Below are 23353 nucleotides of genomic sequence, written 5' to 3' on the forward strand. Positions count from 1 at the left end.
GACAAAAAATAGAAACTATCTATGTTGGAGAAGCTATAGGAAGACAGGAACATGAATACACTATTAGTATGTGTGTGAATTGGTCCACCTGTTTGGGAAAACAATTTGAAATTATGCAAGATTAAATTATACATACTCTTTGACCCAAAAATACCACTACTGGACTAACCAAGGAGCTCCAAAAAAGAAAGAAATGCCTAATATATTCCCAAATATTGATAGCAGAACCCAAATGAGAAGGTAAGATTAAATTATCCCTAAGGTTCCATAATCCTGATCCAAAGACTTAAAGCCAAAGAGGGAGTCCACTGATTGGGGAACAACTAAACAAGTTATGGTACGTGAAGGTAATAAAATATTATTGTGCAGCAAGACAAAAATATGAGGAATTCAAAGAAATATGGGATGATTTATATGAACCACTATAGAATGAAATAAGGAAAACCCAAAGAACAATATACAGAATTACCATCATTTAAATGAGAAAAAAAAATGGAAGATAAACAAAGTAAATACCCTTAAATTTTATCCCCAGAGAACAGATAGTGAAATATGCCTGTCTGTTCTAGGTAAAGGATGGGCCACTGCCAGAAAAGAATGCTACATACATTTTGAGATGTAGTCACTGTTGGTGGTGTTGGCTTGTTTTTCATTATTAAAAGGGAGGATTTCAGGGCTGGAGAGGGGGGGTTAATCCAGAAATGATTTAATGTAAAATTTTTAAATGTCAAGAAAACTTTTTTTAAGAGAATGAGAGATTTAGGCATTTAAAAAGAAAAATCTTTGACAATCTTGGAGTCAATCTCACTATGACTATGCCTTCTTTTAAGTATGCAGTACATCTTTTGACATAATTTTTATAATTTATATTTTAGATGAACCATGGCTTTTTCATCAAGGGACCGAATACCTTTTTCATAGTGATCCTTCTGAGTGGGCGAGTTTTGAGTTTGTCTGTGGTTGGCTCCGTAGTGATATACTCACCATTCATTCTGCACTCGAACAAGAATTTATCCACAGCAGAATAAAAATGGTAATCAGATACAATTTCTACACAATAACCTTGAAGATTTTAAACATCAGCTCACTCCATATTCTTTGAGACATTTCCATGTTGATTTCAGACCTTTGTTGAAACTTTCTAGAAAACTTGACCATATTTTTAATCTTCTATTAGAGAGATTGAGAAGGTGAAAAAATCGACCTCAGCATGTGGATGTCGTTCATTTCATTTTGCTTCGTTCTTGATTAGCGGTAATGTTGCTAAAGAAGCAGGGATTTTGGTTTTGCAAAGTTTATTCTTTAATTAAAGTCACCTGTTTCCCTTGCTTTCAAGTTATACAGAGTTCACATATAGCAGATGGTGACTAACAATTCCCCTTTTCCACTAAGGACAGAAAAATAATGGGTTTAAACCATAGGATTAAGAACTTGGACTGACTGAGGAGAAGAACGTGAGAGTTGTTGAACAGGAAAAAGGATTACCAAAGGAGGTTGTGGCTTTTGTCTCTAGAAACCTTTGAAAATGAAATAAAACCTCATCTTTCATCTATGGTTTATATATATTTCTGCTTGAAGGCAGAGGGAAAAACTAGGTGGTCCTACAGGATCCTTTCTAGATCCAGCACTTTCATATTATTTTACAGTAATTGATCAAGGAATAATACTTGTCCATATATAGTGGCTCATTCCAGTAATCCCTGCTACTGAAAGAGGTTGAGGCCTTGTGTTTGGGAGTTCTGTCAAGCTATAAGAGGGCTAAAAGGGAGGAGGGTGTCCTCACTAAGTCTAGCACAAGTATGAGGAGCCTCCAGGAGGGGAGGTCTACTAGGTGAACTAATAAGGGGTGACCCAATCCAGATCAGAAAAACTGAGCAGGTTAAAGCTTCCATACCGATCAGCAATGGGGCAGGGCCCTGAGTGGCCACTGCACTTCCATCCCAGATGAGGAGACTGGGTCTAAAAAGAGAAAGAGATAGAAAAAAAGAGAGAAGAAAAACATAATATGTTGAACTTTTAAGACCAGCAGGATGTTATAATTATATTCTTGATCAAGTAATATTTAATATAAAATATGGTATAGTGGAAAAGGTGCAGACTTTGGGGTCTAGCTCAACCACTTAATCCCTGTGTGACATTGGACAAGTCACTTAACTTTTCTGGCCTTTTTTCATTGATCCATCTCTACTAATAAAGAGATCATATTAATTGTTCTGATAAAGATTAAGCTTTCCTGTAAGACTTTCCACAACCTCCTGGCAACCATTCCTTACTATATCCCCTTGCTCTCTCCTCACACTCAACTTGGTGCAATGGAAAAAACACTGAATTTCCCAGTACTGAACTTGGAGTCACAGGAGCTGAGTTTGAATCCTGGGACTGTCACTTAGTGCCTGTGTGATTTTTGGTCAAGTCACTTGACCTGTCTTATTTCCATTTTCTCCTCTTTAAAATAAGAGGATTACCCTAGAAGAGCTCTAAGGCCCTTTTTAGCCCTTTCAATTCAAAACCCATGATTGTATGATTTGATGAACCTAAAAATTTCCTCCCCGACCCCTAATCTCACAGTCATTAGAGTTGGCCAAAATAAATGGAAAATCCAGTTGGATTGGGAAGTCCTAGGAACTTAACAGGGACTACCACCACTTTGTTAGGTTTTGACCATTCCATCTGGATACCAGACTGACCTTGCAGCATCTAGCACATTCAGCTAGCTACCAACTGGCTGTCTTAACACAAGCCCTTCCCACTATCTGAGGCATTGTATAGTATGTAGGATAGGTCCCAAGAGGAGCCAGATGGCCTGGTTTCAGGTAGGAGTATGAAATCTGTAGTTGGTGTGCACATTAAATTTCCTAAAGTATCTTTTTCCTGCTAGTAATAGGGTTTTTTTTTCCTTCCATTTTTTAACTGTTTGACCATTTAAATTGGTTGCAAGGTCCAAAAATAAAGAGATTCCTCATTTTGCTAATCCCTATTGGGGTGATAAAATAAGATGGAGCCACATTCTCCCTAAAGAAAGAACTAAAGGGGCAGCTAGGTGGCACAGTGGATAGAGCACCGGCCCTGAAGTCAGGAGGACCTGAGTTCAAACCTGGCCTCAGACCAAACACTTGACACTTACTAGCTGTGTAACCCTGGGCAAGTCACTTAACCCCAATTGCCTTAAAAAAAAAAAAAACTAAAACATGGAGAACCCTGCTTTCTACCTTTAGCATCTCAGAAAACAAAATTAGGGCAAATGTTTCATGGCATTGCTCTTTTTTACTTATCAGTTGTTTACTACTTTCACTTAAATAGTTCTTAGAATTGTAGCAATGCTAAGAAACAACAACAAAATGTATTGTGTGACCAGACCCAACCATTATATAAACAAACAGGACAAAACCCCTCCAAAAGGCTAATAAAGGGAACAGTTTTAACTAAATGTTTTCTAATGTTATCCGTGGACCTTTCATCCAGAGAAAAGAGTGAGTCATTATTTGGTCTCCCACTCTTTCAGCAACTGAAAAGCTGTATTGAAAAAGCACAACAGGGAGTAGATTGGTAAATACTTGTTTTCCAAACCAACTTAAAGATCTTCAAGCCAATACTCTAATTGTGGGGGAAAAAAAGCTGTTGAAAGGCAGATATTTGGTATGAACCATCTGCTAATAAGTGTGCTAAGTTCCTATTGTATTGTGCTTTGGGATGCTGTCTGTGTGTTGACTTTTTAAAGCATAAAGACTGATGTACTTACTAGTCCCTCCCTGAAAGTCAAGTTATTGGGTATGCAGGCTTTAGAGTATAGGGAAAGAGTTTCAGTTCCCTGGGTCATAATTCTACCACTAAAATTTTCTTTGAAATGAAGTACATTCCTTTTTATTTTAAGCTGCAGTATGCTTAGATTGTATACCTTGACCATTAAGAAATACTGATATAAAATCCATCAAATACATGAGTCAGTTGGCAAACCATTGGCAGCTTTGTAATGGGGACTTTTTACATTCTCCTACCTCTATTTGAATGGAGAAGGATACTGTTAGTTATAATAATGATCTTTATGTCTTGAGTTGTTTTTTAACCATTACCAGTCAATATCCCTGGGAAAATAGAAACTTAATTTTTCAGTCAAAAGAGAAAGCTAGTTAGTATTCCATCTTTTATTGTGATTTGTACTTTTACTTTTTAAGATCTTTAATGGAGTTGGAAACCACTCTTGAATATGTGGTCCTAATTTGTTGCTTAGAGGCTCTTTTGCAGTGGGGAGCTGTGATTATTTATGTTTATTGGTTACTGTTTCCTTTCATCATGAATATGAGATATTTTTAAAGTAACAAATTTCAAGTTTTCTTGAAATGGTAGGTATAGTCTTTTTCTAGGTAATTGGAAAAGATAAAAAAGAACAAATAAATGCTAACTTTGTTTTCCCTTTGTTTTGTTTTTTTTGCCAGCTATCAAAGAATAATAAAAATTGGTGGATTGGGCTCCGTGAAGAAAGACCTTACGATGGATTTCAGTATGATTTGCATTTAATTGTATTTAATTCTCATTGACAGACTTGATTTTCAGAATGATTAAACCAGTCTGTGTGATCAGTGCATAACATGTCTCTCAATCATAATTTATTGCTTATAGTCTCATTCTCCCCAGAAAAAAGACACTGTGTACCTTTGTAAGTTAAAAGGAATGTTCTCACCTTGTTTCACCTCCCTACCCCAGATCACAAAGATGATGCTAAGAGATGAGTATGCAGAACAAGAGAGAAATATGAGCTTTATTTTTTTTTTAATTTCCTCATAGTTGGAGAGATGGCTCACCATTAATATACCAGAACTGGAATGATGGAGGAGAAAGATCTGTGAATAATCAGAGTCAAAGATGTGGCTTCATTTCATCCGAAACAGGTCTTTTTGCTTTTCTTTTGGGGGGCATTCTTCATGAATTAGTAATTTGCAAGGTTGCTTAAGAACTATTTTTTGTTACATCAGCAGCATTTTAGGGATGTGGTAGTGGTAGGTTTTTTTTCAAATTAATTTTCTTGTCTTTATGAATTTACACCCTGATGGTATTGTCTATATGATCATCATCACATAATTTGCTTACAACTTAGTAACTTTTCTTGTGAACCAGGGTAACAGTAAAAATGGAACAGCCTACTGAGACTGATTTAAAGAAATTACCCATTGTGGGGTTTGCTCTTTGAAGCAACAGACTGTTGGCATCCATTTTCACTCATTATTCTTAGTAGATTAAAATTAGTTGGCTAGAGCTCTGTTTAGCCTTTGTGAGTTTACTTGAATGTTCACATTTAAGGGAAATTGGATTTGAGAAAAATGTGTCCATGTCCTCTTATTAAGGGCCTGTCATTAACTGTTATTTGGCCTAGTAGGGTGGCCATTTACACCTTGTGTTTAGTAATCCTTTATCTTCAGGTGAGTAATATATTTTATTTCCCAGGAGGCTTTGTTTGGGCTGTGTAAGCTTCTTGTCAATTTGTTTTTATGATTACTTGCAGCATTATTTTACATTCACACTTAATTAAAATTAACTCATTCCCCAACCTAGCCGTGTTAACATCCACTGTTTATTAAAAAGGAAGACAAAGCCAGTTTCTGTAAACACGATCAGACTTAGATTCCATGGCAAATTACATGGTTCTTTCCTGAGATTGTTTGGAAACTGCATTGCTTTTACAGCATTCACTTCCTACTTTCTGATCAATAAATGAAAACATTCCCATTGACCCTGACAAGGGATTCAGTTTTATGCTAACCTTGTGACCAAATGTCAGGAGCAGCAGAAGAAAAGAAGGCCACGTGATGAAAGATGCCTGAGCTTCCTCCCCTGGATACATTTAGAAAAGAGAAAGGCCTTGTGATTAGTCAGCTTGAGTTTACCAGCAGGTGTCACAGTAGTCTACAGAAAGCTGGTTTGGGAATACAGAGGCTCGTCTAAACAAGAAAAACACGAGGTCTCCCTTTTCAAAACGATGAATTCCTTCTGGCTCACATTGAGATGCCAGGGCGGTTAACTTGCCCTGTGCAATTGGCAGGTACTGCTGGCCCATCGGGGATTCAGCTTCAAAGCAGTCTGTGTTGTGTTAGATCTGATCCTCTGCTTAGAAATCCTCCTTCAAATCCATGAAAATACCCACCTAGGAAATCTAGTTTCTTACAAATGACAAGGTGGGTGAGTAGAAATATGAGGGGTGTGTGTGTGTGTGTGTGTGTGTGTGTGTGTGTGTGTGTGTGTGTACACGCGTGTGTGTGTTATTCAGTACTCTGCTAAGAAGTTTGACTTTTTGCTATCAATTTCTGTGTAGCTTCTTAGAGACGTCCAAGTAATCGTTTTGAAATGTCACCATTTGTAAAGCTGAATGTTATATTCCACACAATCTATTCTTCCGGAAACTTCTTTTACTACAAAATTCTTAAGTAATTAAGCAATCTTCTTATTTTGTTCTTTCCCTTTCTGTCAAAGCTAAACATTTCTAAACAGAACTGTTAGTGTAACAAAATACGGTACAGTTATCCCTTCCACGTCATTGGGGTTAGGGGAACGGTGGCCACACTATCTGGAAAATCCTTGTAAAATTTTTGGCCCTCTTTTTATGCCAGAGAAGAAGTCTGCATTAGTAAGGTATTAAAATATGAAATATGTTGATTTTTACAATACTATACATATGTTTTATGCATTTCTGAGTTTCAAAACTTTTCCTATATCTGCTGGCCTTTGTGTGTCATCTGTGGCTTCCTCAAAACTCCCCAAAAATTCCCACTTAAATTCTTACGCCAACCCTCGAAATATTGAAAGCCACAATGTGGAAGGAATAACTCTCCTTCATGAGCCAAATATTCCCATGGTGTCAACAGGGTTCCCCCTTTTGGCAACCATTTTCTTTGATTTTGCAAAATGCCCATGTACATAAACTATTCTTGGAGTTAATTCATAGTGTTGCCCAGTTAGCCAATATTGCTTGGAAAGAGTATGATGATTCATTAATTATAGTTCAGTTGCCAGAATGAATAATAAATTTTAACCATGAGTATCAACAATATTTTCAAGACCTTTCTAATTTTAAAAAAAATTTTCCTCTTTCTAAGGACTCTGGAGTAATGAAGATTGCTCTGTTTCTATGTCCAGTATTTGTAAGCGTAAAAAAATATGGGTTATAGAGAAAGAGAGGGATATACCAAAACGACATGGATTGTGTCCCAAAGGATGGATGTACTTTGACTATAAGGTAAACCTGATTTCAAGTGGTGAGTTATTTTTCTGTAAAATAAGTTTCCATTATGGGAAAAGGAGAAAGAAATTAAAATGACTTTCAAGAACAAAATCTGTAAATAGGAAATGCGAAATTAATTTTTGGCTTGCAGCCTACTTGATAATTTTTCAGTTTATGCTACTACCTCTGTGCAAACACTTTGGATGAGGATTCAGCAGTCTATTTACTCTTCTCCTCCTACGCACCTCCTAGCTTTATATAATTTGTTAATTATATAACAATATTATATAATTATAGGGGCTTTTGTGCCCCTGTAAACTTGCTTTTCAGTTGTTTTATGCAAGTGAGTTTTACCTTGAGGCAAAACTAAACTCCTCCAAGATATAGCCCGAGTCTTCTATTTCTTCTGTGTCTCATGTGACTGGGGCCCACTATCATGTTGTGAATACATTATGACCTGAGCCATAATTGTCTTTGATTGTTCGGATCAGTCTCAAGCCTCACAAAGCATTGAATCTCCATGCAAACTGAAATAAACGAAAGATTTACCTATAGGCCTTATATAACCTTAGAGCTGTGATTTCATAGACTATGCTTAATTAACTCTTGAATATTTCCTCTATCTCCTCTGTCATGCCTAGTTTTTATAAATCATTCTATGAGCCTTAGGTGGAAGCTGCTGCCATGAATGCTAAGAGTTACAATCATTTAACTGTTTGTTATTTTGATAATTTAGAAACCTCAAGTAAATCATGATCCCACTGTTTCAGACTACTAAATTAACAGAATACATACGATTAATTATTTCACTCTATTGAAATGGTATCCAGTTCTTTCCTCTGATTTTTCTTCAACTGTTAACTTGAAAAACATAGCCATTATTGTCATGGGTTCATACTCATGGTCCAGCCAGCTCTGTGGTACAGAGAAGTTTTGTTAGACAATATGGCTGATCTCAATGACCTCACAACCTTGTAGCAAACAATTACTAACTATCATTTGAAGCTGCAAATTTAATTTAAATTACAGCATAAAGAACTTAGCAGTTGACGCCATTATATTATAAACCAAAAGATCTCAGGGTTTCAGTGGGCTTCAAGTTCAATATGGGTGAGCATGCAATTTAGCAGCCAAAAAAAAAAAAAACCAAAAACAAAACCTAATGTAATATTGGGCTGGTTGAGGGGCAAAGCTTCCAGGAATAGAGAAGTGATTGTCCCATCCTCTGCCCTCATCAGACTTCATTGGAGTGTCAGGCTCAGTTCTAGATACCATAATTTAAGAAGGATGTTGATAAGCTTCAGAGCGTTCAAAGGAGGGCAACAAAGATGAGATAATAAAGAGCCTTGAGGATCCATTGAAGGAATAGGTCATGTTTACCTTGGAGAAGAAAAGAATCAGGAGGGGATGTGATTGCTATCTTCAAGTATTTAAAGAACTGACATGTGGAAGAGGGATTATATTCATTCAGAGCATAATCAGAAACGGTGCATGGAAATTTCAAAGAGGCAGATTTGGGTTTGATGTTAGAAAAAATTGATTAAAGCTGTGGGATTGGCTGCCTGGAGAAGTGGCTGGTTCTCCCTATTTGGAGGTCTTCATGAATAGCTGAGTGGCCTTTTACTGAGTATGTTGTAGAGCTGATTCCTCTTGTGCATGGATTACATGGCCACTAAGGACCTCCTAACTCTCAAATTCTGTGATTCTGACATTCATTTTTTATCTTAGTATGGTATTGACCTACTTTTAGTCATACCTAGGAAAACTGTAGCTTCTCAAAATGCACATTTGGAGCAATTGAGGAACAAATAAGCACAAATTAATGTATCAGGTGGTGTGGTGGATAGAGCACTGGGCTTGGAAATCATGAAGACTTATCCGTGTGAGTTCAAATCCGGGCTCAGACACTTACTAGCTGTGTGACCCTGGGCAAGTCAATTAACTCTCTTTGCCTCAGTTTCTTCATCCATAAAATGAGCTGGAGAACAAAATGGCAAATCACTCTAGTATCTTTTCCAAGAAAGCCCCAAATGGGGTCACAAAGAGTAGGACACAACTGAAACGACTTAACAACACCAGTGCAAAAAAACTATATCAATCAGTCAATAAACACTCAAGTATGTGTCAGGCTCTATGCTAATCACTGGGTATACAAAAAAAGGTAAGATAGTCCCTGCTTTCAGGGAGCTCATAATCTAATGGGGGAAGGAGAAGGGAAGGTAACAAATGCCAACTATTTGCCAGGTACTGTTCTAAGTGCTTTACAAATATGATTTCATTTGATTCTCACAACAACCTTGGGAGGTAAGTGTTATTATTATTCACATTTTATACTTGAGGAAATGGAGGCAGACAGAAGTTCAATGACTTGCCCAGGGTCACACAGCTAGTAAATGGCTGAGGTCAGATTTGAACTTAGGGCTTTATGACTCCAGGATCTGTGCTCTATCCGCTGTACAACTTAGCTGCCCATGCAAACAGCTTCATTTAAAAAAAAAATCTATATATAGGGTATCAGGCCGACTAGGATGCCAAGTACAGGATGAAAATCCAAGTATGACTTAAGTAGAGAAAAGAAACAAAGAAATAAATATTCTAGGGTCAAGTATTTGACAAAGAAGTGTAGCCCAATAGTACTGGTCCAAGTCATTTTCTAGTATTTTGCTCATACTTCGTCCTTTTTCAAATACTCAAAATACTCTCAAATGGATCAGTGATCTCATCAATGTGAGTATACCCCATAGAGATATAGATTGCTGCCCATCCATACCTGTCCTATGAAATTCTCATCCACTTTCTCCCAGAAGTTTGCAACAGAGGGTCTTTCCAGTGCGTGGAGGCTCTTCCTTCTTCTGCGCTCTCTTCAAACCGTTGACATTACTTTTGGAAGCATTCTTTTTTTAAGTTGTTCAAGTCATTCTAATTTTTTTTCCATTTTCAATAGAATATTTTTCCTCAATTACATGTAATGGAGGCATTATTCTTAAATTAAAGCCACAGCAGTTGCCATATTTAACCAGATAGTTTTCATTCAGCCTAAGCCCATAACTAAACTTCCAAAAAGATATTTATCCTATGCCATTTTCTGCCTGGGTGAAATTTGGAGATGGCAGTGATGACGAAGAGAGGTTTTGGCCTCTAGTTATTAATTTGTTTGGAGCAAATCCAAACAAAAGTTCACCACTATAAGAGCATACCGCATTTCTGAAGCAAATGTCCAAAATACTCTCAAAAAGAGCTACTAATTTGGAGAGACCAGTTTTCTTCTTTAGATCAACTAAACAAAAGAAATAAATTATTTTGATAATTGTATCTCTTAATCATTCTAGGTAAAAGTTTTATATTAATAATTCAAAACTGACTTTATGAGTGACTGATTGATTATGTGGTGTGATTACAGGAGCCCCTTCTCCAAGAAATGTATCCCCTTTATATTGTATATTTGTCCAATACTTTGGAATCATGTTTATAAGTTTTTCTTCCAATGACTCCCGGGAGATTGATTATTTGCCCTCTATAGATATGATAACTGAGGCATGAGATGGTTAGGCTTGGTGTCTTTTCCCAGCATTTCAGAGAGCCCACAAAACTCTTCTTTAATGGTACAAAACATTCTAATGGAAATCCTTTACAAAAGCAACGTAACTAGCATTCACCCAGAAGGAAAAGTGTTAAGGTACTTGCTCCTCTGGAGCTGGGCTTTATTTCAGAAACAAAGGCCCACATTTAGACACAAGGAGCCTTTGTGTGGGGAAGGAGAGCACCGAACAATTCCAACCATTCCTTTCTCAAGATAGAGCTGTACTCTTCCTTTGTTACTTTTTCATTTATGGTTCTTAAGATCTCTAGCTTCACTCTGATTCATTGTTGATATGGACCACATAGTTTGTAATCCAGCCATTAATTGGTTTCATACCCTGCATAGTTTTTTAAGTATTCTCTTCTGTTTAATAAAATACTTTGTTTGAAGGAGATGTCTTAAAATACAGGGAGATGTCTTCGGTTCACACTAACAGCTGCAAAGTGTATCACAGATGTGCACACTGTTCATCACAGCTTAGATACAAGGACATTGTACTTTATCCTGTGGCTTGGTTTTTATTTTAAATGAAAATATGTCATCACCTTTAGAAAATATGGTATAGCATAGATTTGGAAAAGCAATGTGAGACACCACTGCCATACTCAAGTGACAAATCTTGGTCAACATTGCTGTGGGGGATATTTTTCCCAGAGAAGTATATGTGGCCATATTAGTGAGGTTTACTGGTGTCAGACAGCAGAACATGAGGAAAAGTCAGCAGTAAATGATAACTTTCTACTAATTAGCATATGCCACCAATTTGAAATGCATAAATAGAAGCACAGAGGAAGCCAGTAAAAAGCCCTTTTCATAAAAAAAAATAATAAAAATAAAAACAAACATTGCCTTTAAACTGATTTAGTTGTTTCGTGTGCCTGGAAGTTTCAAGGAGCCAGAAAGAAGTGATTTCTCCTTTAGGTTAATGGCTCTAATTCAGGTGAGGTCAGCAGTCTCTCCATGAGCATTTGGACACCCTCAGGGTTGAAACTGAGTTAAGCTACTTGGGAGGGATCATCTATGGGGTGGATTTCTGGTGTAGTGGAAAAACCACTAGATTTGGAGTCAAGACATTAGAAGTTCAAACCTGTCTGACAATACTTGCTATTTGGACCAAGTCATTTAATGTCATTGAGCCTCAGTTTGCTCATCTGTAAACAGTTGGAATAAATAACTCGCACTGCCTCCCTCAATCTCCAGAGTTACTGCAAGAATGAAAAGAGACGGTGGGTGTGACGTACTTTGTTGACAATAAAATCCTAGGCTTTCAGCTATTATTCTTCTTATTGCAACAGTGACTTTTTCACTAACAGGTTTTCCACCTTTATGGGGCTGGAATTCTTAGTTGATAGTAATATGAAGACTTTGTGAAATAACTAATGAAGGAGTAAAAGTAGGTACGACAAGGCAAATCCTACCATCAAGAACTTCACCTAAGTTATATGAAGCAGCTGGATATATCACCCCAGCTGCATGTCCATGATACTTAATCGGTGGGAAATTGTACCAGAAATTTGATTTTATAGCATTCTTTCTCCATTTAAAGTTTTTTTCTAATGAAAATGAAATAATTCATTTTGCTTTGATATTTTTAAAAATCTCAATTTCTCCTCTATGGTTTTTACAATATTAAATCTGCCGTGGTGAATTTTGCTAGCAGATTGCCTCAATTGGGATTTGGTACCAATAATGAAGACACACAGATCCTAAGTGAACATTTTTGTTTATTTTCCAGTAGTTGAGAGCCTGTGTTCCCAAATTCCACCATTATCACCACAAATACTTTTGTGCATTATTGCTACCAAAAGCACAAAGCTAGAGGCGCTGTAAGAAGAATTCACATTTATATAATGTTTTAAGGTTTTAAGGTTTGCAAAGCTCTTTGCACAAGAACCCTCTACAATGTCCTCATTTGATAAATAAGAAAACTGAGGCTCAGAGAGGTTGTGACTTGCCCCCTCATAAAGCTGTAAGAACCAAGTCTCAAACTTAGATCTTCTGACTATTAAGATCAGTGCTTATTCCGAGACATCAATGGCACTGATGATATTAACTTTTATTGTGGCTTTCTTAGAGCACCAGAGAAAGTAGAAATTAATTTTTAAATTTATTATTAATTCATTGTTTTTATTCTGAACCTAAAGAATACCAAAGACAACGGGTACTTGCATATACATGAGCCTGAGGCTTATCTTAATATAATCCTTTCAACTGTCCTTTGCATTGTGACTTTGACCCTGCCCCAGTCTCCAATTCTCTGTTACCTCTAACTCTCTCAGCCCTTGTTGTCTGCACCTGGCCCCACCCTAGACCACCACTCCTGGATTCCATCTAGACCCCTTCCACATGGTCCAGGTCCCTGGTGTTCACCTGGGGCACCTGGCCCTTCCTGGTCCTTCGCTATTACCTCCTCAGTCACCTGTCCACTCCCATCCAGATCTTCCCACAGTCTTACTGTATAGAAGGTCCATCTTGCCTCCATTGAGGTGCTCAGATTCCTTAAGAGTCTGGACCAGTTGTATTGGCATCACAAAGGCTCAGATTCCTTAACAGACTGGCCTGCTTGTCAATATAAGCATCACCAAATAGCACAGATTCTTAAAATCTTGCCCACCTCAATTGATGTTTTAATCAGTTTTGTTTCTGATTGAAAGAAGGCTTGAGTCAAATTCTTTCAAGGCAGGATCTATGTCGTTTGCCCTTGAATTTTGGAGTTCCCTGCACCCCTAGACCTCAACAGAAGGAACCTCAGAGACCATCTAGCTGAACCCATTTCACTTTTGAGGAAACTGAGATCTAGAATGGTTGAGTTGTTTACTCAAGGTCACACCAGTAATAAGTGTTTTAGAGGAGAAAAAATACCTTAAAAATAAATTTTGTCCAAAGTGCTTCCTAGTGGAAATACCAAAGGATCCAAGGCACCAGAAAACCTGGAAGAGTGCTCAGAATTTCTGTGCTGAGGAGGATGCAACACTTGCCTCCATTGAAAATGAAGTAGAGCAAGGTATGGTATTGAAAGTTTAATTTTACTAAGTTAACTATTGTTAGACAAATGCTTTACACATTTACTTTAGGTATGTGTTATAGTTACTTCTCTGTGTACATACATGTTCCTCTTCCTAAAAAGAAAAAAAAAAGAAAAGAAGGAATTTAAACTCCCTGAGGGCAAGGGTTATTTTGTTTTTTGTGTCTGTGTCCCCAGTGCCTAGCAAACACTAGGTGTTTAATAAATACTAGTTGAATAAATGAATATTTGAATATCCTCAGTGTTGATTTAAAAATAAAAATCTCATTCAAGGTGAAGGTTGTAAGTGCATCACCAGGACTATATAAATATTCATTGTTCTAAGCAATGCTCATTCTGAGGGAGTCTAAAAAGGCTAGGGTGATCTATGCATAACAATAAGCTGCTGGTGTTGCATTCTTTTTGTCCCCATGAGAATAGTGTGCAGAATAAGGAGATATGTGTGATCAGTTTCCTAAATGGCAAAGAATGTAGTATGTTGTTGGCACAATGAATTTTGCCTAGGCTGTTTAAAGATTTCTCTTCCGAGAATGATTTGGGTTTTTGCCAGCTGTGCATTATGATTTAAGTATAGTAGAGGGATTATTTTTTTTTTCAGTAAAACAGTCATTACATGAATATGCTAAAATTGTTTTGTTAAATGTGTGATAAGACCCCATGTCCGGCCAGCTGATGTCAGTGAACAATGACATGAAATAGGAGAAAGAATGCATTACCTTAAACAAGAATGATGTAACAAACTCCTACTGCTGATTTGTAATTAAGTTTCCCCTGTATTTAAATGTAGTAATCATGGCTACAAACAGGGATATGTGATTAGCCAAATGGTTTCTATGATATTAATGTTAGTAATGTATTCTTGTTTTTGCAGCTTTCATTACAATGAATCTTTTTGGACAGAAGGCTAATGTTTGGATAGGCTTACAGAATGATGATTATGAAAAATGGCTAAATGGAGAGCCTGTAATATATTCTAACTGGTCTCCAGTTGAGATAATAAATGTAAGTTGTGAGATATAGTTTTCAGAAGTCATTTAACAAATGATCTTGTTGAAGAAGGAAATTTTAGTCAAAATTATCAGGTTTTCTGTGATACCCAAAGTGATATGTGTTAGTCTTTTATTAGTATTTTTATTTTTTTTAACAATTTAATACATTATTCCATGAATATGTTGATTCTAATTATCACTGTTATTTTTTTAACTTTGTGGCGAATTCAGTGATTATATGAAAAATTGGTTAACTAATTGCACATAAATTTTATAGTAATTATTTACATTTTAATCAATTGTAAGGTATGTTCTATACTGGATTTTCAAAGGCCCACTGATTTTTTTTTAATCCCTAATAACCTTTTTTTTTTTTTAAAGAATAAGAACCATAACTCTACAAATGTTCAAGATCAAGTTCCTCTCTGTGCTTTGTTATCAAGTAGCCCTAATTTTCATTTTACTGGAAAATGGTATTTAGAAGATTGTAGGAAAAAAAGTTTTGGATTTGTCTGTGAAAAAACACAAGGTAAGGAACCATTTTATCCCTTTCATTGGTAAATACTACAACCAATCTTCTTTTTCCTGTTTGATATAGCCATGCCCTACATGCCTCACCATGCAGCTTCTTTTCAGTGAACTCCCAAGCGGAGCAGAGTTGATAATAAAGCCTGTATATTTATTTAAATTGTATAAGGAGACTTCACTGCATGGCCTCAGACTAAGTTCTCTATTTAGGTGACAAGGAACACATCCACAATAGTGTAGCCAAATTGGAGAAAAAACAACAACACTTTGCATTGACTCCCATCCCCATCCCCTCCAAATGATCCCTGGGACCAAACCTGGCATAGAACACACGTTTTTCACCCTAGGAGTCAACACCACCAAAGGACTTCATGGGGATTCAAAGACAGAGAAATTGGAACTGCAGGGCTCCAAAGATCTATTTGTTAGTAGTGCCAGTGAGTTCTACCCTATTCATATGGAGTGTGGGAAGAACATTTTGTGTCTGTTCTCTGTCCAGGACCATGACATTGATGAAGGGAATGACAATGAGCTGTCAAGCTTGAACAGACTATCTTGCATACTAATTAGGAATCAAAATTATCTCCATTGTACGTCAGCTAATTTGTATAATACATTGCAAACTTGAAAGCACTAACATTATTATTACTGTCATTTATTGTTATTATTGCATTTAAATGATATGTTGATAGTGAACTACTAAGGAAAATAAATCTGGGAGGAAATCTTTTAGGCTTCATACTTATCATGTAATCATAATAGAAATCAATGGAATTCTGTTTTTTATTTATTTATTTTTGTTGGGTTTTTTGCTAGGCAGTGGGGTTAAGTGACTTGCCCAGGGTCACACAGCTAGTAAGTGTCAAGTGTCTGAGGCCGGATTTAAACTCAGGTCCTCTTGACTCCAGGGCCAGTGCTCTATTCACTGTGCCACCTAGCTGCCCCAATCAATGGAATGCTGAAACAGAATATTAGCTCCATTAGACCATGGCCAATTGAATTATAATGTACAGAGCTGGAAGAGACTTTAACATTCATCTAGTCAAGCCCTCTCCTTTTATGAAGAAGGAAACTGAGGCCCATTGAGGTAAACTGGCTTGTTCAAGATCATACAGCTGTTGAGTAGCAGAATTGAGATGTGAACCCAGGTCCTTTAACTCCAAATTCAGGAATCTTTCTAGTATACAACAATGTCCCTGAAGGGAGTATTGGGGAAGGAACCCAGGATGTCATCCAGGAGAATCCCCTGAGAATTTTAGAGCTATCTATTCTATGTCAAAATTGTGGACATGTTGCATGTTTCTCTCTCTGAACATCATTTCTTTTCTGCCACAATTTCAAACTAACTTAAGATTTTTGTATTTAGTCATTTATTTGTTGCACATGCATTTATATTTAATTTCATCTCATTAGATTCAGTCCAGCATCCTAGGCTAGTGATAACTGGGGATCCTCAGCCAATCTTTCACTTTAGTAGCTGATACCTCTCAGTTTTGTGTCATTTTCAAATCTGATAAGCATGTCATTTATGCTACTCATCTAAATCATTAATAAGAATGTCCAACAGCATAGAGCCAAGGACAGGTCCCCTGGAACCTTCCAATAGAAACCTCCATTCGAGTTGATATCGAAACATCAATGATCACTTTCAGGTCCAGTTCTGCAACCACTTAATCATATTATTATTTGGCCTACTTCTCTCCATCTTTTACACTAGGAAAGCATAGTCTTTAAAAATAGAATTATGTTCTAGATCTATGGTTTCATTGTTAATGGGGAACTTCTGGATGAGAAGACTACCTCAAACAAGGCAGGTCCACACATCCTCTGCAACATGTAGTCTTGAGATTTGCCCAGAGCACTGAGACGATAAGTGATTGACCCAGAGTCATACAGTAGGTATGTGTCAGAGGCAGATCTCAGCTCTCTATCTACTGTCCCACACTGGCTTTGCTAAAATCTAGTCAGCAGTTCTCAAATGTTTTTATATCAGGAAGCCTTCACGCTTTTAAAAGTGTTGAGGATCCCTCCCCAAAGAGCTTTGTTTATGTGGGGTGTATCTTAAAACATCTTAGTATCATTGGAAAAATAGTTTTGACTTCACAAATTCCCTGAAAGGGTCTCAGGGACCTTTAGGGACTCCCAGACCACACTCTAAAAACCACTGATGTAGATAAACTATATCTGTGGTATTCCCCTGAACAGGTTATAAAAAGAAAATGAAGATAATCAGGCATGTTCTTGTTAAAGCCATGCTGATTTTATTTTTTCATAGATTTTTATTTACTCTGTTAAATACTTTCCACTTACATGGAAAAAAAAATTTTTAACATTCTTTTTTTTTTTAATTTTGAGTTCCAGATTCTCTCAATTTGATATTTATTATACATGTGAAGTCATGCAAAACATATTTCCATATTAGCCATGTTGCAAAACAGAACGCAAACAAAAAAAGAAAAAGAAAGAAAGTCTTTAAAAATATGCTTCAATCTGCATTCAGATTCCCTCAGTTCTGTCTCTGGAGATGGAAAGAATTTTTCATCATGGGTCCTTTGTAATTAATTGTCTTGCATCATTGTATTGATCAGAGTACCTAAGTCTTTCATAGCTGATCATCCTTACAATATTACTGTTAATGTGTACAATGTTCGCCTGGTTCTACACACTTCACTTTATCAGTTCATATAAGTCTTCCCAGTTTTCTGAAACCATCCAGCTCATTATTTCTTATAGTACAATCATATGCCACAACTTGTTCAACCATTCCCCAGTTGACAGGCATTCCGTGGATTTCCAGTTCTTTGCCACCATAAAGAGTCGCTATAAAAATTTTTGTACGTGTAAATCCTGTTCCCTTTTCTTTGATCTCTTTGGGATACAGACCCAGTAGTGGTATTGCTGAGTCAAATGACATGCCCAGTTTTATAGCCCCTTGAACATAGTTCAAAATATTCTTCAGAATGGTTGGACTAGTTCACAACTCTACCAACAGTGCATTAGTGCCCTGATTTTTCCACATTCTTCCACATATTGGCTTTTTATAATCAATTCTTTTCTCTAGATCACAGAATCATAGAATTTCAAAGCTAGAAGGGACTCTGTGTATATGTAGTCTACTATATACCTGAAAGTATTCTCTGCATCAGTTTATACAAGTCTTCCTATGTTTCTTTGAATTCATGTTTTCAGTTTTTACAGAATAATAATATTCCATTGCATTCATATACCATATAGCAATTTATGCAACCATTCTTTGTGGTTAGTTTTTGCTACCACAGAAAATGTTATTAAGTAGCCTTATTTTCAATGAACCCAAAGAATTCACCATTTTACAATATTTGCTGAGAAAACAGGCAAGCAATCTGGCAGAAATTAGATTTAGACCAATTCCGCTTATCACATACCAAAATAAGCTCCAAATGGATATATGTCTTAGACATAAAAGGCCATAATAAATTTGGAGAGCATGAAACAAATTATTTCTCAGACCTATGGACAAAAGAAAAGTTCATGATCATACAAGAAATAAAGATCACAGAAGATAAAATGGAAAATTGTTATTACATAAGATTAAAAAGTTTTTGCACAAAGCCAAAACAGCTAAAATTAGGAGGGAAACAATTAAATGAAGAAAAAAATGCCTTTGTAGCAAATTTCTTATAGAAAGGTTTCATTTCCAAGCTATATAAGGAATTGATTTAAATTTATAGGGATAGGAACCATTTCTCAATTGATAAATAGTCAAAGGATATGATCAGTTTTCTGAGAGAGAAATCCAAGCTATCAAAAACCATACAGGGAAAAAAAAAGTCCCATTCACTTATAATTAGAGAAACACAAATTAAAGTCACTCTGAGGCTCTACCTCACACTCACTGGATTTGCAAAAGTTGAAGGGGAAAATAGGTACATTAATGCAATGTCCTTAAATCTGTGACTTGGTAGTACCTTTCTGGAATCCTATATGGAGCATTGACTACAGACATCAAACTATTCCAAGGGCTACTAAGCTTGTTGTTGTCATTTGTTTTTAAAGAGGACCAAAATGACATCACTATGCTAGAGGCAAGTTTCAGTGTGTCTGACTGTAGCTGATCAAACCAATATGAGCTTGGAATGTTCTACCGCCAGTCAGGCACAAACAGTCCATGTGAACCTTTGGGGTGGATTCTCTAAGTTTGTGTATCTTGCATTTCTCTTGAGCTATTTCAATTCTGCTTTGCTCATAGAGCACAGCCCCTTCTCTAATGTGGGTGTGCCATGCTGAGTGGTCCTGTGCCAGTGTCTCCCATGTCACATAATCAATTTCAAAGTTCTTAAGAGAGACTTTTGAGATTGTCCTTATATGACTTCTTCTGACCACCATGTGAACACTTACCCTGTGTGAGTTCTCCATAAAATAGTCTTTTTGCCAAGCATACATTTTGCATTCGAACAACATGGCCAGCCCATCAAAGTTGCGCTCTCTGACGTTGTGCTCTCTGAAGCAGAGTTTGAATGCTTGGCAGTTTAGTTTGAGAAAGGATCTCAGTGTCTGGTATCCCATCCTGCCAGGTGATCTTCAGAATCTTCCTAAGACAATTCAAATGGAAGCGATTCGGTTTCCTGGCATGGTGCTGGTATGCTATCCAGGTTTCACAGGCATACACCAATGAGGTCAGCACAACAGCTCTGTAGACGTTCAGTTTAGTAGTCAGTCTAATACCTCTTCTCTCCCACACTTTCCTTTGGAGCCTCCCAAACACTGAGCTAGCTCTGGCAATGCATGGGTCAACATCATTATCAATGTGTACATCCCTGGACAGTACACTACCAAGGTAAGTAAACTTATCCACAGTGTTCAAAACCTCTCCATTTGCTATAACTGATGGTTCCACGTGTGGATGGTGTGGTGGTGGCTGATGGAGCACTTTTATTTTCTTGGTGTTAATTGTTAGGCCAAAATTAGCACAAAGCAGCAAAGAATGGACCCATAATTTGTTGCATCTCAGCTTTAGAGGCTGCATTGAAAGCACAATCATCTGCAAACAGAAATCATGCACCAACACTCTCTCCACTTTGCTCTTGGCCTGTAGTTTTTTCCAGATGAAGAATTTACCATCAGTGCAGTAGCTGACCTTGATGCCATGTTCATCCTCATTGAAAGCATTTGACAACATGACTGAAAACATCATGCTAAAAAGCTACAAAATAAAGAAAAGCCATGTTTTCTCTTCAGTTATAGCCCAAAAAGCTTGAAGAAGGTGTTGAACATGGATTAATAGATAAAGAATGAACTTGTATTCCAGAAGATCTACTTTCAAATTCTGCCTCAGACACTTACTAGCTTAGTCACTTAGTCTCTTGATGCCTCAGTTTCCTCAAATGTAAAAAAAGGAGGGGAGGGATTGGTCTCAATGACTGCTAAAGTCCCTTCCATCTTTAAATCCACAGTCCTTTGATCCTGCTTTGTTGAGGCCTTGAATTGTACCACAAGAACTCCAAATGATTTCTAAATTCCTTCATCTAAAATCATAGATTTAGAGCTGGGAGGGAATTTAGAAGGCATTTTATAGGTGGGAATCAGAGGTTGAAAGGTTAAGGGCCTTCCTTACCTAGGGTTGTACAGATTTAGTAAGTGTCTGAGATAGGATTTGAACTTAGGTCTTCCAGACTTCAAGTACAGCGCTTCTAAAAAAGGCAAATTTACATATTTTTTTTTTAAAGCACCATACAATGGGAATTATTTAACTGGCTACCCACAATTCCACCAAGTAGTCATTTTGTTACTGGTCTTCAAGAACAGAAAATTTGTCAGAGAATTTCAGTATTTATCTCGAAGTTTCAACGGGCAACTATTAGAGTTATGTCACATGCCCACTATTTAGTATCACTGGTTTCTGAGGCATGCTATAAATGAAATAGTCTACTCTAGTAGGATAAAAAGAATTCTGGGATAGCTGAATCAGAAGATCTGGGTTTTAGCCCTGGCTTTGCCACCAACTAGTAACGTAAGTCATTTCTTCTCTTTGGGGACCTAACATGGTATTTTTGTTATTGTTACAGATACTTCTGGACATAATATAAATGCATCCAATATGTATCCAATACCAGAAACCTTAGAATATGGAAACAAAACTTATAAAATAATTAGTGCCAATATGACCTGGCATGCTGCTTTGAAAGCCTGTATGGAGAGTGGAGCAGAATTGGTCAGTATTACAGACCAGTTTCATCAGTCCTTCCTCACTGTCATTGTCAACAGACTAGGATATGCCCACTGGATTGGACTCTTTACCTCAGACGTAGGTGTAATTCTTTTTAGTTATATTTTTGCATAAATAAGAGTTGAGTGGGGGGCAAAACGGTCATGGGACAAGAGCTGCACTTAGGAGACCAACTCTGACACTGATTCTCAGTATGACCGTAAACAAGTCACTCAACCTCACTGAGACTCAGAGAAATGTTTTTTGTACTGACTCACAGAGTTGTAAGGGAAGTGCTAATAAGACTAAAGTGCTATATAAAAGTGCATTATTTTTAGTTCACCTTCTTCCTGGGTGTGGCCTTTACCTTTTGTTAGTGAATTAGCCCACCTATTTACTCAGTTTTAAAATATCCCATCATGGTCACTTTTGGTAGCCTAATTTGATTATTCTCTTTAGCACTTATCAAGTACTTAGCATAGTGCCTAGCACATAGTAGGAACTTAAATGTTTATTGAGTGACTGACTAGCACCATAATTTCTTTTTTTAAAAAAAGTTTACTTTTTAACTTATTTTTAGTTTTCAACATTCACTTTTATAAGATTTTGAGTTCTAAGTTTTTCCCCTTCCTTCCTTCCCCCTCCCCAAGATGGCATGCAATCTGATATAGGCTGTACATGTACAATTATGTTACACATATTTCCACATTAGTCATGTTGTAACATCAAGTTCAATAACCTTTGAGATTTAACTTGTAGGTACCATTCCTTTCACCTTGGTACTATGATTTGGAGACATTTGTGATTGTTTATTGGAAAATTGTGGATATCCCAGGATCCAGGAGGGAATGTCTTCTTATTCTCAGTTTTATCCTATCATCCCTTAATAGAAGAGTTGAAGTAGAAATATGGATATCAAGTCTAGAGGTCAGCTGTGTGATCAGTTTGGACGGGATCTTTATTTAGAGAGTCACTGTCATCCAAAGCAGGGATCTGCAGTATTTCAGCCAGGAACCTTTTTAATTCAGGAGTACTTAAACCTGGGTTCTGAGAACTTTTTTTTTAAAACATTTTTGATAACCATAGTTTAATACAATTAGTTTGTTTTAATCCAATATATTTTTGTTATGCATTTCACCAGACAGCCAAGGGGGGCTCAGGACTTGCAAAAAAATATTAATATTGCCTACTCTAAATAAATTCCCTTCTGTAGAATGGTCTTAATTTCGAGTGGTCAGATGGTACCAAACCATACTTCACTTACTGGGAAGATGAAGAATCATCATCTCTGGGTGCATGTACATTTGTGGCCATTAATGGACGTTGGAGGAGTACAGACTGTGAAACACCTCTACGAGGAGCAATCTGTCATGTGCCAAAGGGTAGGGTTATGACTGGTCAAACTCATAAGGCAGAAAGTTTGCCATTTATTTTATTCAACTTAACTTTATTCACTAATATTTAAAAGATAGTCTTACACAGATCAGGTCTCATAAAGGGGTCTATATGACATCTCCCAGGTGCAGCATATTTTGGCTTTACTGTTCTTTGACAGAACACTAAACCACGAATTAGTATATGTGTGTTATTATAGACCATATTCTACCACTAGTAAGCTGTGCAGCCTTGGGCAGTTCATCTCGCTGGACCTCAGCCTTCACATCTGGAAAATGAAGAGGTTGGTCTAGATCAGGGGTGGGGAACCTGCGGCCTCAAGTCCACATGGGGCCTCCTAGGTCCTTGAATGCAGCCCTTTGACTGAGTCCAAGTTTTACAGCATAAATCCTTTTATTTTTTTATTAATTTATTTTTAGTTTTCAATATTCACTTCCATAAG

General features: G+C 37.0%; 1 protein-coding gene across 1 annotated transcript in view; it reads left to right on the forward strand.

Moving 5' to 3' along the window:
• PLA2R1 (phospholipase A2 receptor 1) overlaps window positions 1–23353 on the forward strand; it is a 166545-nt gene that overhangs the window by 129759 nt on the left and 13433 nt on the right. Inside the window, exons 17-25 of the mRNA XM_027866204.1 lie at window positions 876–1033; window positions 4434–4498; window positions 4783–4886; window positions 7086–7225; window positions 13677–13794; window positions 14687–14817; window positions 15186–15333; window positions 21377–21615; window positions 22730–22898. Of these exons, the coding sequence (XP_027722005.1) occupies window positions 876–1033; window positions 4434–4498; window positions 4783–4886; window positions 7086–7225; window positions 13677–13794; window positions 14687–14817; window positions 15186–15333; window positions 21377–21615; window positions 22730–22898 (1272 nt within the window). The remainder of the gene's footprint in view (window positions 1–875; window positions 1034–4433; window positions 4499–4782; window positions 4887–7085; window positions 7226–13676; window positions 13795–14686; window positions 14818–15185; window positions 15334–21376; window positions 21616–22729; window positions 22899–23353) is intronic.

The sequence above is a fragment of the Vombatus ursinus genome, unplaced genomic scaffold, assembly GCF_900497805.2.
Source record: "Vombatus ursinus unplaced genomic scaffold, bare-nosed wombat genome assembly UNPS02014779.1, whole genome shotgun sequence".
In the NCBI taxonomy this organism is placed as follows: Eukaryota; Metazoa; Chordata; class Mammalia; order Diprotodontia; family Vombatidae; genus Vombatus; species Vombatus ursinus.